The 14,084-nt window shown below is 32.2% G+C and overlaps 1 protein-coding gene across 5 annotated transcripts in view; it reads right to left on the bottom strand.

Moving 5' to 3' along the window:
- The window catches only part of DMXL1 (Dmx like 1), a 156,155-nt gene that overhangs the window by 48,787 nt on the left and 93,284 nt on the right, over positions 1-14,084 (bottom strand). For 3 of the 5 annotated variants that reach the window (XM_070412512.1, XM_070412508.1, XM_070412509.1), the window contains exons 26-30: positions 13,731-13,807; positions 10,859-10,986; positions 9,575-9,823; positions 9,114-9,227; positions 951-1,129 (exon numbers count right to left, since the gene is read on the bottom strand). In XM_070412512.1, the coding sequence (XP_070268613.1) occupies positions 951-1,129; positions 9,114-9,227; positions 9,575-9,823; positions 10,859-10,986; positions 13,731-13,807 (747 nt within the window). The remainder of the gene's footprint in view (positions 1-950; positions 1,130-9,113; positions 9,228-9,574; positions 9,824-10,858; positions 10,987-13,730; positions 13,808-14,084) is intronic. The other 2 variants (XM_070412510.1, XM_070412511.1) reach the window with 1 other exon arrangement.

Genomic DNA, 14,084 nt, shown 5'->3' with positions numbered 1-14,084 from the left:
TTTTGCTCATTTCACTATCTCTGGAACATCTTCATCCTTTTGTCACATTTTCCTCATTTATGTTGATAAGTTGGCCTTAACTAGATTTCTCTAGCTGCAGATCTAGAGTCTCTTAAATAACAGTAAAGTCAATAATTCCAAAGTTAGCTAATTTTTCTATAACTTTACATTTGATTTGAATTTCACTTCTAGTACTATCACTTTTCATATTTTTTGTTGCCTTTTCATCAATGTTAGTCAATTCCCTCTTCTAATTATCCAATTTTACAAAATGTCACTTGGGTTTATAATGGGAGACAAGGAGGCAGGACACAACCCCTCTTCCTGTCTATGTATGAATTGAACAACAGATACTAAATGACCAATCACCAGCAGACTTTGAAAGAACTGCTGTGATTAGTCACTGATCATGAGGTACATCTGTTATTTTCATTGTAATTTGTGGATTGAAAAGCTAGCAGGGAACTTTGTACTTGATGTAATTACTCACATTTAATATACTGTGGTAATTTAAACTTGAATCATGTTGTTGAGGGGCTAATGTTATTTAATTAAAAAGATGAAATCTGTGTATATCAACCAATGCAGGACTGCCTGTAATATAGAAAAAAAAATGAGAATATGGATGGCAGTTTAACTTCTGACGGACTTGATTCCCTAATTACTACCAAGTACATTGGTATTAAGGTGTTAACTAATATATCTTTTCATCTTAATAAATGAACTTCATATAAAATGCAAAAATCATAACTTAGCAAGGAACTGCCTTAAAAACTGGTTGGAAATATAGGCAAAATATTTGTTTTTTTGGGGGAATGTAGCCTGATAAAATGAAAATTTTCAAAACCACAGTGGGAAAATATTTGGAAGCACCAACAATTACACTAATTTTAAACACTTTCATTTCCACTTAACTGCATAAATATTGATCTGGACAGCACTTTTATTACCTTGGCTATGAAATAGTCCCAGATGCTGAGCTCAGGTGGGATGAACTTCTCTTTCACTGTCAATGACTCCTGGTTTACTGGCGGTGAGGAAGAGGTCAGTGGGGCAGATTCTCTGCCAGACACTTTTGATGGCCTAAAACGTGTGTTCTGTTTCTCTCCTTCTTCCACTAGTGAGGAAACTAATAAGAACAAAGTAAAGTATTATTAAGTACTATTTTCATTGTATGAGACCTAAGGCTAACTATAAATAAGTACACACACAAAACTGAGATTCTTATTATGATAGTAAGGTAAGAAAATTGATAGAGGAAGTGAGACAAAACTACCTTGAATTTATCTCACTCTCTGTTGACTTATGCATTGTATATGTAGGTGGTAGGATGTAGTATCTGCTTGTAAATGAGCCCCCACATGATAGGAAATTATCTACATTGTTCTGTTTTGTTTTTTTAAGAACATCATGGTAACAAAAAAGAATATCATGGATGTCGATGTTAATTAAAGGCAACAACTCAGGAGATTCTTCAGTAATCACTGGCCTTTTATCTACATATAAAACTACATTTTCAATGAAAATTTAAAAATTCAAACACATAACTATTTAATTAAACTGACTCAGACTTTTAGAAATGGTTTGAAGATGGAATTTTCTAGTCAATGGATTAACAAAGAGGTAGAATATGTAATCTCTATTGTTTTAACTTCAAAACACTTAACAGTATTCTTTTAGCATTTTACCTTAGAATATTAAGGGAATTAGCACAGAAAAGCAAGTTATGCAAATCTTTAATGAACACTAAGTCACAGTATACAAATCACCAGTGAAGAATCAAGGATCTCCTAAACACAGGCATGACCTGATAGACAAACAACGCCACATTAAAGCACATCAATATTCTCCTTCAAGGGTTCCAGTGAGCATGAATTTACCTCCCAAATGAATGCAATAATTGTGCTGTAATAAACTTTGTTTTATTGTCTGAAGCTACTTGGCTTGCATAAACAGCATGCTCATGCATTATATCAAGCTACGGCCAAGCTCAGTTTAACAGAATAATTTAATTATTTCAGAAAAAGGAAATTAAGTTAAATAAAATTAGTATTCTAAGACATGGCTAAAAAGTGGTATGATTATTACATAATCTTTCAAAAGGCTTAAAAGGAACTATTAAATTAAATGTATAATTTTTTCTGTTCTTATTAGTAATTGATAATTAACAAAAACCTTTCTAATATACCTGTTGCATACATTTACATATGTTCTAAAACTTAAACAGTGATTTTTCCAAATTTTCACTAGGTAAAATATTCAGGATATAAAGGTTGTTGTTTTTTTTTTTTTTTACTTTTCAAATAATTGCTATGGTTTAAGATAAATCTATCATTTAACTTTAACATTACTATTTTGCCTTTGTTTTTAAATTAGACAGCTTCATAAAAGCTTAGGGGATCACCTGGAAAATAAAATTTTCAAACAATGCTAAATTAATAAACGTCATAAAAATGTAAATTTTTTTTTAAAGCAGAACATAAGAGGGTTTTTAAAATGAGAAAACATTTTAAGATATAGTCTGTGAAGCCAGACAGATGACATGAAAATAAGAGATTAACCACACTCAGGGAAAATATTTAAAATTACAGACTCAATCCCAGAGGTATAAAACTATTTATCAAAACACTATTAATAAACAAGGACAATGGGAGGGGGGGACATGACAAACAAGTTCACATTACTGAATGTTATATTACCTGAAAAGCTACAAAAAAAAAATAAATAACCTGAATGATGCCTCCTAGCAAACAAATGGTCTGTAACTTGTTATTAGGGTAGATGCTCCCTCTTCACCCTCAAATTGCAGCAGACCTAAAATAATTTTATACTTAAATCACACTGGGTTAGAGTGGTCATGAAACTTAAGGGCAGCAATAGAAACTATTTGGCTATTGAGTACTCACTGCTTGTTTTTGAAAATGCTAATAATTAAATATCAAAAACTTCTGCCATTCCTTGGGTAAAAACTGATGCTACTGTTCCATTGTTAAAGGGGTAAATGGCTACTTTACTAGTAATAGAAGAAAAAAATTAGTATTAGGGAGAAGTGAAAAGGAACTTTAGATACAGAACGTATGAATTCAAAAAATAAATTTCTCAGTTGCTTTGGATTCACAGAATGTACTTTTGAAAAGTGGGCTTCCATGACAAGATTGTGGACTGAGAATACAAGAAGCCCTATCCTCATCCTTAACACATTCTGCAGTGGTTTCCTTAGAATTATGGAAATAACACGCCAAAGAACTCGAAACAGAAATGGAGAATGGTTGAGGCTACATATAAGGAACGGACGTGGGAGATACAAAGAAGTAAGAAAGACAATGTTTTTTATCATTAAGTTCTTCTGTACTGCTGAATTTTACCACATTTATACTGCTTTCGTTAAAATTAACACACAAGGAAGGCTAATAAGTTAACACTTTTTTCCAGGTTATTATTTTAAATAAAATCCACTCTAGCCTGTGTGGCTTAGTGGATAGAGTACCGGCCTGAGGGCTGAAGGGCCCTGGGTTTGATTCCGGTCAAGAAAACATACTTCGGTTGATCTCTCCCCCTTGTATACATGCATATAAGCCTAACCAATAGCAACAGACACCAGGGGGGTGAGGACATGAGTGGGGGGGTGGGGGGCAATGGAGGGATAAGGACACATGTGATACCTTAATCAATAAAGAAAAAAAAAAAGAGCATATACTTCAGTTGCAGGCTCTTCCCCAGCCCAGGCCCTTGTTGGGTGCGTGCAGAGGCAACCAATTGATGTGTTTCTCTCACATCGATATTTTTCTCTGTCATTCCCTCTCTCTCCTACTCTCTCTAAAAATCAATAGAAAAATATCCTCAGGTGAGGATTAAAAAAAATAATAAATAAAATCAGAAACAACAAAATTAATATTCTGAACCTAGATTAAAATGTTATTTCTTTCAAAAACTGACCTCAGAGTAACCAGCAGAACCATCTCATTCTCCACTTCTCAATCTAAGGCACCTCTATCCATAGGGCTATTCATGAGTGTCCCAGAGTATGCATAAAGCTTCAGGAGGCATATATCCTGGACCTTCAAATTTAGCTTCAAATTAATTTTTTGGGGGGGAAGGTGGAGTTAAATAACTTCATTGATGATTTAAAACATTTTATGTTGAAAGCAACAGATATGGAGAAGATAAAAGTCATTTAAGTTTAAAATAAAATAGATTTCTTCCCTTCAACAAGGTAATTCAGTCTAAGAGATCTCCTAAGAGAAATATATCCATTCTCCTTTATCATTAGGGGTGTACTACAAATGTATGTGGACATAAATTAAGTATAAAACAAATTCTCAAAATTCTATGTAAAACATGATTTTACAAGTAAACTTCAAATGCTCATAAAAGGAAAAGACAAAATCAGGAGATTAAATAAGCAGTGAATTTAAGGTACTTCTTAATCTTCAAAGAATAAAATTAATGATAAAATAAAGTCTGGCAGGTGATATTATCAGATTTTACCAAGACTATTGACTCTTAAGATTTTCCTAGGATCAATACTTCACACAGTGAACCTGCTTCATAAATGTCCATAAAAATGAACTGATGAATTTCTTAACAGAAAGCAGTGATGTGTGTCTCCAAACCACAGAGCAAGGTAGTCTCCAAAGCAGTTGGTGTCAAAATGGTTCATTGAAATATGGAAGGAAAATATTCAGATTTATTTTTTTAATAAGTTCAAGTGGGGAAGGAGAAAGCAAAGAGGAGAAAAGGGGTAAGAAGGGAAAAGAGAAAAGAAGAGAGGAGTGGTGGAGAATAAAGAGAAGGGGGTTGAGGGAAAGAAGAAGGCACAAGGGGAAGGAAGAAGGAAAAGGGCAGGCAGAAGAAAAAGAGAAGGGAAGAAGAAAATAAATATTGTCACTGTTTAATATCTGGATCAACAACAGTACATGTTATTTATAGATAAATAATGTACATATCTTGGGATTTTGCTCAAGCATGTTTCAAGGATAGGGTTATGCAATTTAAAAAATTGGAGATAACTGCCCTTGAGTGCTACTTTTCAATCACCCTGCTGGCTACAATATGGTTCTGTCTATAGGATTTTAGCTCAAACTCAACAGACTTATTAAAAATTTGAATGGAGTATATACAGGGTGGGGTAAAGTAGGTTTATAGTTGTTTGTATGAAAAATAATATAATAATTATAAATAACAATAAACTGTGTTTCGTGTACTCACAAATGTAAACCTACTTTTGTACCACCCTGTCTATACAATGAAATATTATTCAGGTGTACAAAGGAAGGAAATCCTGCCACATGTTAAAACACAGATGAACCCTGAGGACATTATGCTAAGTGAAAAAAAGAAATCACAAAAAGACAAATATTTTAAGACTCCCCTATATGAAGTAACAAAAGTAGTCAAATTCATGGAAACAGAAAGTAGAATGGTGGTTACAGGAGATGGTGAAAGGGAAAAGGGGAAGTTGTTTAATGGGTATAAAATTTCAAATTTGTAAAATGAATAAGTTCTGGAGATTTGTTTCACAGCAATGTGAAAGTACTTATTACTACTGAACTGTACACAAATAGTTTAGATAGCATATTTTATGTTTTTGACCACATTAAAAATTTATAATACAGAAAATACATTAAAGCTATTTTGCTGCAGTACTTAGGACTGCCAGAATATATTAGAAAATGGGATTGGACATAGAGATCACATGCTTAATTTCAGTAAGAATGAGGGAGTCTAGGTAAGAGCTGAGATGTTTCATAAAAAAATATTTATCTGTAAAATTTTACACATGTGCATGTCTTAGTGTTTTTTTAACCTTCTATGCTTTCTCTACCTTTATTATCTAAGTATGTGCCTTCCCCTGTAGTTATGAAATGAATCTAATGCTTTTTAAACTTTAAAATTTATACCATATGGCCCTCATAGAAAAGTCTCTAACCAAAAAATATATTCCCTTTTCTAGTAAAACTAGTTATTTTGCAGTGCATCAGATAATTATAAGTGTTTGGCATATTCAACTATATTTTCAATAGTTGATTTTATTTTATATTGTAAACTAGAGGCCAGGTGCACGAAATTTGTGCATAGGAGGAGGGGGTCCCCTCAGCCCAGCCTGCAACAACGCCAGTGTCCCTTGTCCTGGCCTCCGGCCCGAGGCCCCTCCCCTCCCTCCATGCGGCCAGGCGACGCCGCCAGAGTCCCACACCGGCCACTATGGGCACCATCTTTTGTCATGGAGTAGTGGCTAATTTACATATTACTCTTTTATTAGATAGGATACACTGATGTACAATCATTAAATACTAAATAAATAACTTTTATTTTATATGAATAAAATGGGAAAAAGCAAAACATCTGTATTTTCTGATCTGTATTTAATATAAATAACCAAATACCAAAAATATACTTTAAAATATCTAGAACATCATTAGCAGTTTTGTGGTAAAAATGAAAAAAATAACATGCTTACCACAAATACTTATTTTATATTTCATTCTCAATTTGGAGACATTAAAAATCATTACTATAAATTTATCAAGATAAACAATTCACAATTCTTGTTAATTTCAAATATTATAACAAAAACAAAAAAATCTTTAAATATTTTTATTTGCTATAAAATATGCAATGAAAAGCAAAAGTATGGATTTCTAACTGTTAGCAGAAAAAAGGTAATTTTTTGAAAATTTTTATTGCTCAGCTGATGGTCTACTTTAAACTCCATGAACATATACCTGCACTATAATTTTAATTAATTAGAAAATAATAAATCCTTCATTAACATATAACTGAAGTCCACAAAGCAAATTAAACTTATTTTAAAAATACACTACTGATATATATACATTAACATGTTGGTTAAGAATTTTGTCTGCCAAGCTAACATCTAATAAAAATCATCTATCATTGTCATATATTACAAAGTGTATGTCATAATTAAATTTTAAGTCACTAAAAGAATTAGTACACTGACTGTATAATAAACATTCTCTAGAAATATAATTTAGTTTATGAGACCATTATTTCAAAGAAAATTAAAATGAAGATTTATACCAGAACAAGAAAATAGTGACTTTTAAATTACTCTCATAGTACCAAGTTTATGAAAACACTTTTTAAAACACAGATTTTTAGGGGTTCCAAGCATTTATTTCGTTTTGAATATACCATACTTTGACACTGATTAAGCTGTCAGGAAAATGAAATACTCTATAGCAGTGGTTCTCAACCTTGGCTGCACATTAGAATCACCTGGGAATCTTTTAAAAATCCTGATTTCTGTCCCAGGTGATTCTAATGTGCAGCCAAGGTTGAGAACCACTGCTCTATAGACTATTTTGGCTCCACTCAGGGCAATTTTTCTAAAGCACATTATTTTAAACCCTTGGTCAACAATGTATACTGAATGTATGTACAATTAGACTCTTGGGATATTATAATTATGGTTAACAGTAATTCAAACCTGCATGACTGCTTACTTACAACCTAAAATGTATCAGGCTGCTGTGCTGCTTCAGTTGGTGAGTTTTCAGAAAATAATATTGCCTTCAAAAATGGAGATTTCAGAACTCTGCCTTATGTTGAAAGGCACTCCTACTTGTTTCTAGTTTTGGTTGACTTTCTGTTCTCAGATTTTCTCTCTCCAACTGTCAGTTGATTCTGCTTCACTGGACTGCTGCTTCTAATTACTATCCACTGTTTTTACCTCTTCCCCCTTTATCTCTGTTTTTCTACGTCTTTCTTTCTTTTTCTACCCACTCCTTCTCAAACTAGATCAGCTTTGGGGCCATTAGGCCTTTGGCTTCACCATTCAGTGAGTACCCCTATTTTTTGGTTAGCAAAATGGTGAATCATGTAATTCATGTCTTCTATAAACGCTGCTTTAGTTGCTTTAGTTATTGTTGTATTCAGAATAGTTTGTGGGTTCTCAAAAACAGATAAGCATCACATAACCTAGATGTGGCTACAACCAGCCCTACCACTAAGTGAACCATGTTTTAAGTATTCTATATTATTTGCCTGCCAGTGGTGGGATATAATTTATGACAGTATTTATGATAGGGTGTACTTGAAAGATAATTTATGTAATGATATTTCTGTCTAGAAACAATTAAATCTGAATGGCTAAACAAAGAACAACCTGGGCTTTTAGGAAGGTTTTTTATATATCTGTATTCAGCAAAAATGGTTGGAACTGAGACCTAATACCTAGCCAGTAAGAATGCATTTTTAATTTTTACAGGTATATGGATATTCCATAGTAAAAACTTATCCCTTTTTAACATTTCACATTAATAAGATCAGTCTTAACAAATGCTTTTCTCTTACAACACACTAAAAACAGTGCAAAAATTAATCTGCCAATTATTTATTTATTTAATACTAATCTCAATAGAGCTATAAATTTTACTCCCTATTAGACTTTTAAGTTAGTCTTTTCCTTTTTTTTAATCAAAAAATAAAGCAGGTAAATTACTCTTTAAAAATTATAAAAGAGAAGTTATGAAAATCAGAATATTTTTTTAAATTTAAAAGCAATATTATCACATATGGGCTAATAAATTACAAAAAGAAAACTTTTTAAAAAGGCAGAAGCATTATGAAGATTCTTTTCAAGTCAACAAAGTGTGGTGTTTCTATCTTTAAATAAACACATATAGTTTCAATGTTAGAAAGTTCAGAAGAGGATACAATTGTTTGAAATATTTACTTTTCATAGTATTATGGAACACTTAGAAATCCAAAACCCCTAATGTCCAGAATCATAATATGCAAAACAACAAAGCAGCGTCATTTGAAAATTTTTCCTATTATTTCAAGCCATAGTTCGATTTGGCATGATTAGCAGTGACATTTATCTCTACACATTTAAAAATATGTTAAAGTGTAAGGGATAGAAAACATCAAAATAAAAAATTTTAAAAAGAATAAAAATGTAGAAATGATTTTCTAATATGCTAATCATTTTTTAAATCAAAAATATGGCTTGCTTAAAATAAATTTTCAATTTTCTACAGTAAATGCCAAACAAAACAAAACTGGCCCACTGTACCCCAAACCCCTCCAAAACAACACAAAGCAAGCTGGACTGTAGAAGCCTATTTCTAAAGCTAATATCTTGCCTGCAAGACTGGGAGGGCTATGAGAACTGATGGCTGAAAAAGCTTTGGAAAAGCCCACACATTCCATGGAGAATACCACTACCTGGTGGGGGCTAGGCATAGCAAAGTGCCTTCCTGCCAAAGAAAGAAGAGAGAATCTGTATTTGGGATAGAACAAAAACCAATGTTATGCATTATTTCAACAAATGAAAATTTCAATAGTAAAAGATCAAAGAAAATTACATTAGATAGTCCTAATCACTGGTACATGAGTATCTTAAAGTTTGAAATTGCACCAATAACTTTATAATGCATTTTCACCATAAAAATATTGGTTCAGAATTTAAGAATATGGTCTGTATCAAGATCTTTCTATAAATAAATTGAAATGTATTTACATTTGACAAAGTTACCATTCTGATAAATAAATGAAGCCTCAGTCTTTAATGAACAACAACACATAAAACAAATAAAAAACTAACCGGGTAATGCTTTTGAGTGTGTCTGTTCTTTGCTGGAAAGACATGCACCTCCACCAAATACAGCAGACCACATTTTTTCATTTAGAGGATGTGCCACAATCCGAAATAGTTCATTACTAGAATGTGTTGCCAAGCCATGGATGAAGAGACTAAGATACACTGCTGTGAGAATCTCACAGAGCAAAATTGTAAGCCCTGACTGGGCTTCTTCACCAGAAGAATTCAAAAGTTGAATTAGAGAAGTTATTCCTAGAAAAACAACAAACACATACCACTGACGATAAATTTTAAAAATAAAAAAATTAACTACATTTTCTAATTTTTAAAAAAACTTTATTACATTAGGATTAAAACATTTTCTTCTCTAAATTCATAGATGAGTAGAGGTCACTATGGGTTAATGCATAATTCTGAGCTTTCATTCAATTTAGAGAAACACTAAAAATCTGTAATCTGATTCAAATATGATAGATAAGCACTGGCTGGCATAGCTCCGTGGTTAGAGTGTAGGCCTGCTCACTGGAGGGTCACAGGTTAGATTTCCAGGTTCAATTCTCAGGTCAAGGGCATACACTGGGTTTCAGGTTCAATTCCACCCCCCAACCCGCCCCAACCCCCCCCCCCCCCCCCACCCAGGGGTGCATGCAGGAGGCAACCAATCGATGTGTCTCGCATCAATGTTGTTCTCTCTCCTCTCTTTCTCCCCTTCCTCCTTTCCTTCCACCTCTCTAAAAAAAGTCAGTGAAAAAATATCCTCACTCCTTGGGTGAGGATTGAAAAAAAATTAAAAAAAAAAAAAAAACAGCCCAGCTGGTGTGGGTTAGTGGTTAAGCATCAATCTATGAACCAGGAGGTCATGGTTCGATTTCCAGTCAGGGCACATGCCAAGGAGGAGGCATGCAGGAGGCAGCCGATCAATGATTCTCTCGCATCATTGATGCTTTTATCTCTCTCTCCCTCTCCCTTCCTCTCTGAAATTAGTGAAAATATATTAGAAAATAAAAAAAAATATGATAGATAAAATATAATTGCTATGATAAATATTTTTCTGCAAAATTATAAAAATATAACAAAACATTTGAGTTATTTTAATATAATGATGAAATAAATACTAAAATTAAGTGACTGCATAATTTGTAATAAGTGGAGAATGCTGAACTGGTATCAATTCTAAAAAATATTTAATAATGGTTATCATATAGCAAAGCCCAACCAAACCTAATTTTCCCTCATCTGATTAAATTCAAGCTAAGAAAAACTCATACACATATAAATTATTTATACCTGGCCACTGAGCTGGTGATGTATTAGGAGTTATTGCTTCATCTAAGCTTCCTGTTTTCAAAGAATGTCGATGGGGAAGCAGTACTGTCTGATACACCATTCCAGTAAATTGATTTGTTTGAAATGAGCTAAGAGAAGAAAACATTTAAGTAATAGTAATCTACAATGGCCCACAATAACAACAACAATAATATACAGATCTAAAATGATTTTCACATATAATATTCCATGTTTTAGATCTAACTTCTAGGGTACCTTAAGTGTAAATTTTTGTTATCAGTTACACTACTATTACATCTACACTATATTCTATAGTCAAGTGCTATATTAAAATAAAGTATCCTTTAATTATAAATATACAAATTTTTTAAATTAAAACATGTGATAGGTTTTAAGTTTATTTAGTGAAGACATAGAATATGTACAAATGAGAAAACTGAATTACTATTGACCACAAATAGCAAGCTTATACATTACACTTTAAAACAAGGTTATTTGGCTGAAAACAAAGTCAATTTAGGTTTAATTTAATATTTAATGGCTAGTCTATCCTAGCCATGGGTAGATTACATCAAGTATATGCACCAAGTTCCAGGCATATAATAAAAAACATGGTGTGTGTCTCCCATGAAATTTATAGCCTGATAGGGAAATCAGACACAAATAATTTTACCACATTTTTAAAGACAAAATCTATTCAATACAGTGCCATGAAAGCAAAAGACAGGAGAATTTCACATAATTTAGGAATTCAGGGTAAGCTTCCCCAAGTAAATGGCACTTTAAAACTAAACAGATGAATGAACAAAATAACTTGCAGCTTGACACAGACTATGAAATATAACAGAAAAATTTAAGATTTTTTAAAATACATAACATTTTGCTAACCTGTCAAATTTCTGTATTGTGCATAAAGTAAAGGAATATGATATTTATAAAGAACATTTAATTGTTTAGACCTATTCTGATTAGTAAGTCTTATTAATGATAGCATTTTGATGCATTTGTAAATAGTTTCTCTTGCTTTATTTTCCAAGTACAAGATGGCAGAGTAACAACAAAAAAATCCCATTACAGCAAATGGATGTAAGAAAGATAAAAATATGTTGGTGAAAGTAAAGTTATACTTAATAACGAGAAAATGAACTCTTGGAGGATCAGAGTAAATAAAAAAAATCAAGTTAAAGCAAACCTAGAAATACATAACCAGAGTAGTAAGCTAAGATTACCCATGGGAAAATTCACATAATTTATAACATAAACAGACTGAAAAAAATCAGTACCAAGGAAGGCTGACATCATGTAAGAGACAAAAAACTCAGTGAAAGACCTATACCTGAGGAAGCAGACTTATCAGAACATTAAGAAAAATGCTTTATCTTCAGACAGGTTAAACAAAAATCAATAAATAAAGGCAATAAGTCATAATAAATATTGCTATTAAAATCAACAGAGGTCTTAAAAAATGAAACACTTAGACTTAATAAAAGATAAGATGTTGCTGAAGAATGAATTAGTGTCTAGAAAATGAAGCTAGGATTTCTCCTGAAAAGCAGCAAAAAGAAATAAAGGTAAGAAACAAGTGAAAGCTGCCAGACAGGATAAAATTCACCTCGACAAGACATAACACAAAGGGACCAAAGCATGAATGTACTCACGACAATAATAATCCTACTATAAGTGACCACCTGAGAAAAGAAAATTCGGGGAGAGAAAAGAGAGCATAAATGATATCGAAGAGAGTGAAAAAGATAGGAGAGAAAAGAAGAAGGAAGAAAAGGATATTATATATATGGGGAAAACACCACAGAACCAATACATAAACAAACAAACAAAACAAACAAAAAAAATAATTATAATTTAAAAATTAAAAAAAAAAATACAAACACCAAACCCCCAGCAAAGAGGGTGGGGGCAGAATCTGTAGATGCTGAGCTTATATATAGAAGATAAGGTTAAAAGTTGGATGAATATAGGAGGATTCTCAGTTCAGTATAGAGGAAGTAGAAAGGGGATGGGTGGATAAGAGGAAAGAGAACGAGAAAAAAAATAATAAATTTACAAAAAATTTGATTTCAAAAATGGTATAAAATAGCAAATAAAAATAAACTAAAATAGAGTGATGGAAAAATAATGTGAAAAGAAATAGAAAATAAAGCAACAAACAAAAACAGGAAAACAAAGAAAACAAAGAAAAAAAAGAGATAAATAAAAAATAAAATAAAAATTTAAAAAAAAGAAACAAGTGAAAGCTAAAAGAAAAATAAGAGGAATCCATAAGTTCTAATATCTGTCTAATAGGAAAGGAAAAGAACTAAAGAAAGATATAGAAAGACCCCTGAGCATTAAGCAATATTTTTTTAAAGCCTAGGTGAATTACAGTGAAAACTTAGGACTTAAAGAGGAAAAATCATCAACAAAATAAGCATCAATTCTTCTGTAAAAATTTTCCTGATTCCAAGTCAGTCACTCCTTCCTCTGTACTATCCATCATATTATAGTACTTATCATTTAAGTACTATGCCATACTATATATCATTTATTCATTCACATTTATTAGTAACAAACTACATTAACCTTAAGGAAGGAGAACTTACCTCAGTGCTTATCATGATGTCTGGCATTAGGCACTGATCAATAAAAGGCTATAAAGCAAGTTATGTTGACAAGGGTTTACTTGAGATTCATTTGCCATAAAGGCACAAGTTAAAATTTCAAAGATGAAAAAAAAAGGACTCAACACTTCAACCATATGCTTCTTGCATTATTTAAAGTATAGTGCTGTATACAGTTTTTTCAAAGCAAGAGCATATATATTCTGAAAACTCATCAGTTTGCTGCGCACATTTTAAAATTTCACAAAGATATTTACCTGTAGTTATGACTACCACAAAGGCACTGATATATACAAGCAGAAAGTGAGGCTGCTAAAGTATGCATTACATATACCTGGAAAAAACAAACAAACACCAAAATTACTTTAAGTATGCAATGTAACTTTTTTCAAGACCTAACATAATCAGCATTTTTAAAAGATGAAAAAATGATTTTGCCCTTATAAACTATTTTTTCTCCTAAACACTAATCTCTACCTTCTGAGGCCTCTCTACAGATAAAGAAAAAATACTGAGGCCTTCGGTAGAAATTATAAAACACATACCTGCTACCTATATTCTATTTTAAGAGCAAATGGGAACAGATGCCAGCTATTCAGTAGTGCATGAAC

This window comes from Myotis yumanensis, unplaced genomic scaffold (assembly GCF_028538775.1).
Source record: "Myotis yumanensis isolate MYYU_CA2020_CCGP unplaced genomic scaffold, mMyoYum1.0.hap1 SCAF_4, whole genome shotgun sequence".
In the NCBI taxonomy this organism is placed as follows: domain Eukaryota; kingdom Metazoa; phylum Chordata; class Mammalia; order Chiroptera; family Vespertilionidae; genus Myotis; species Myotis yumanensis.
This window is presented reverse-complemented; position numbering and strand designations above follow the sequence as displayed.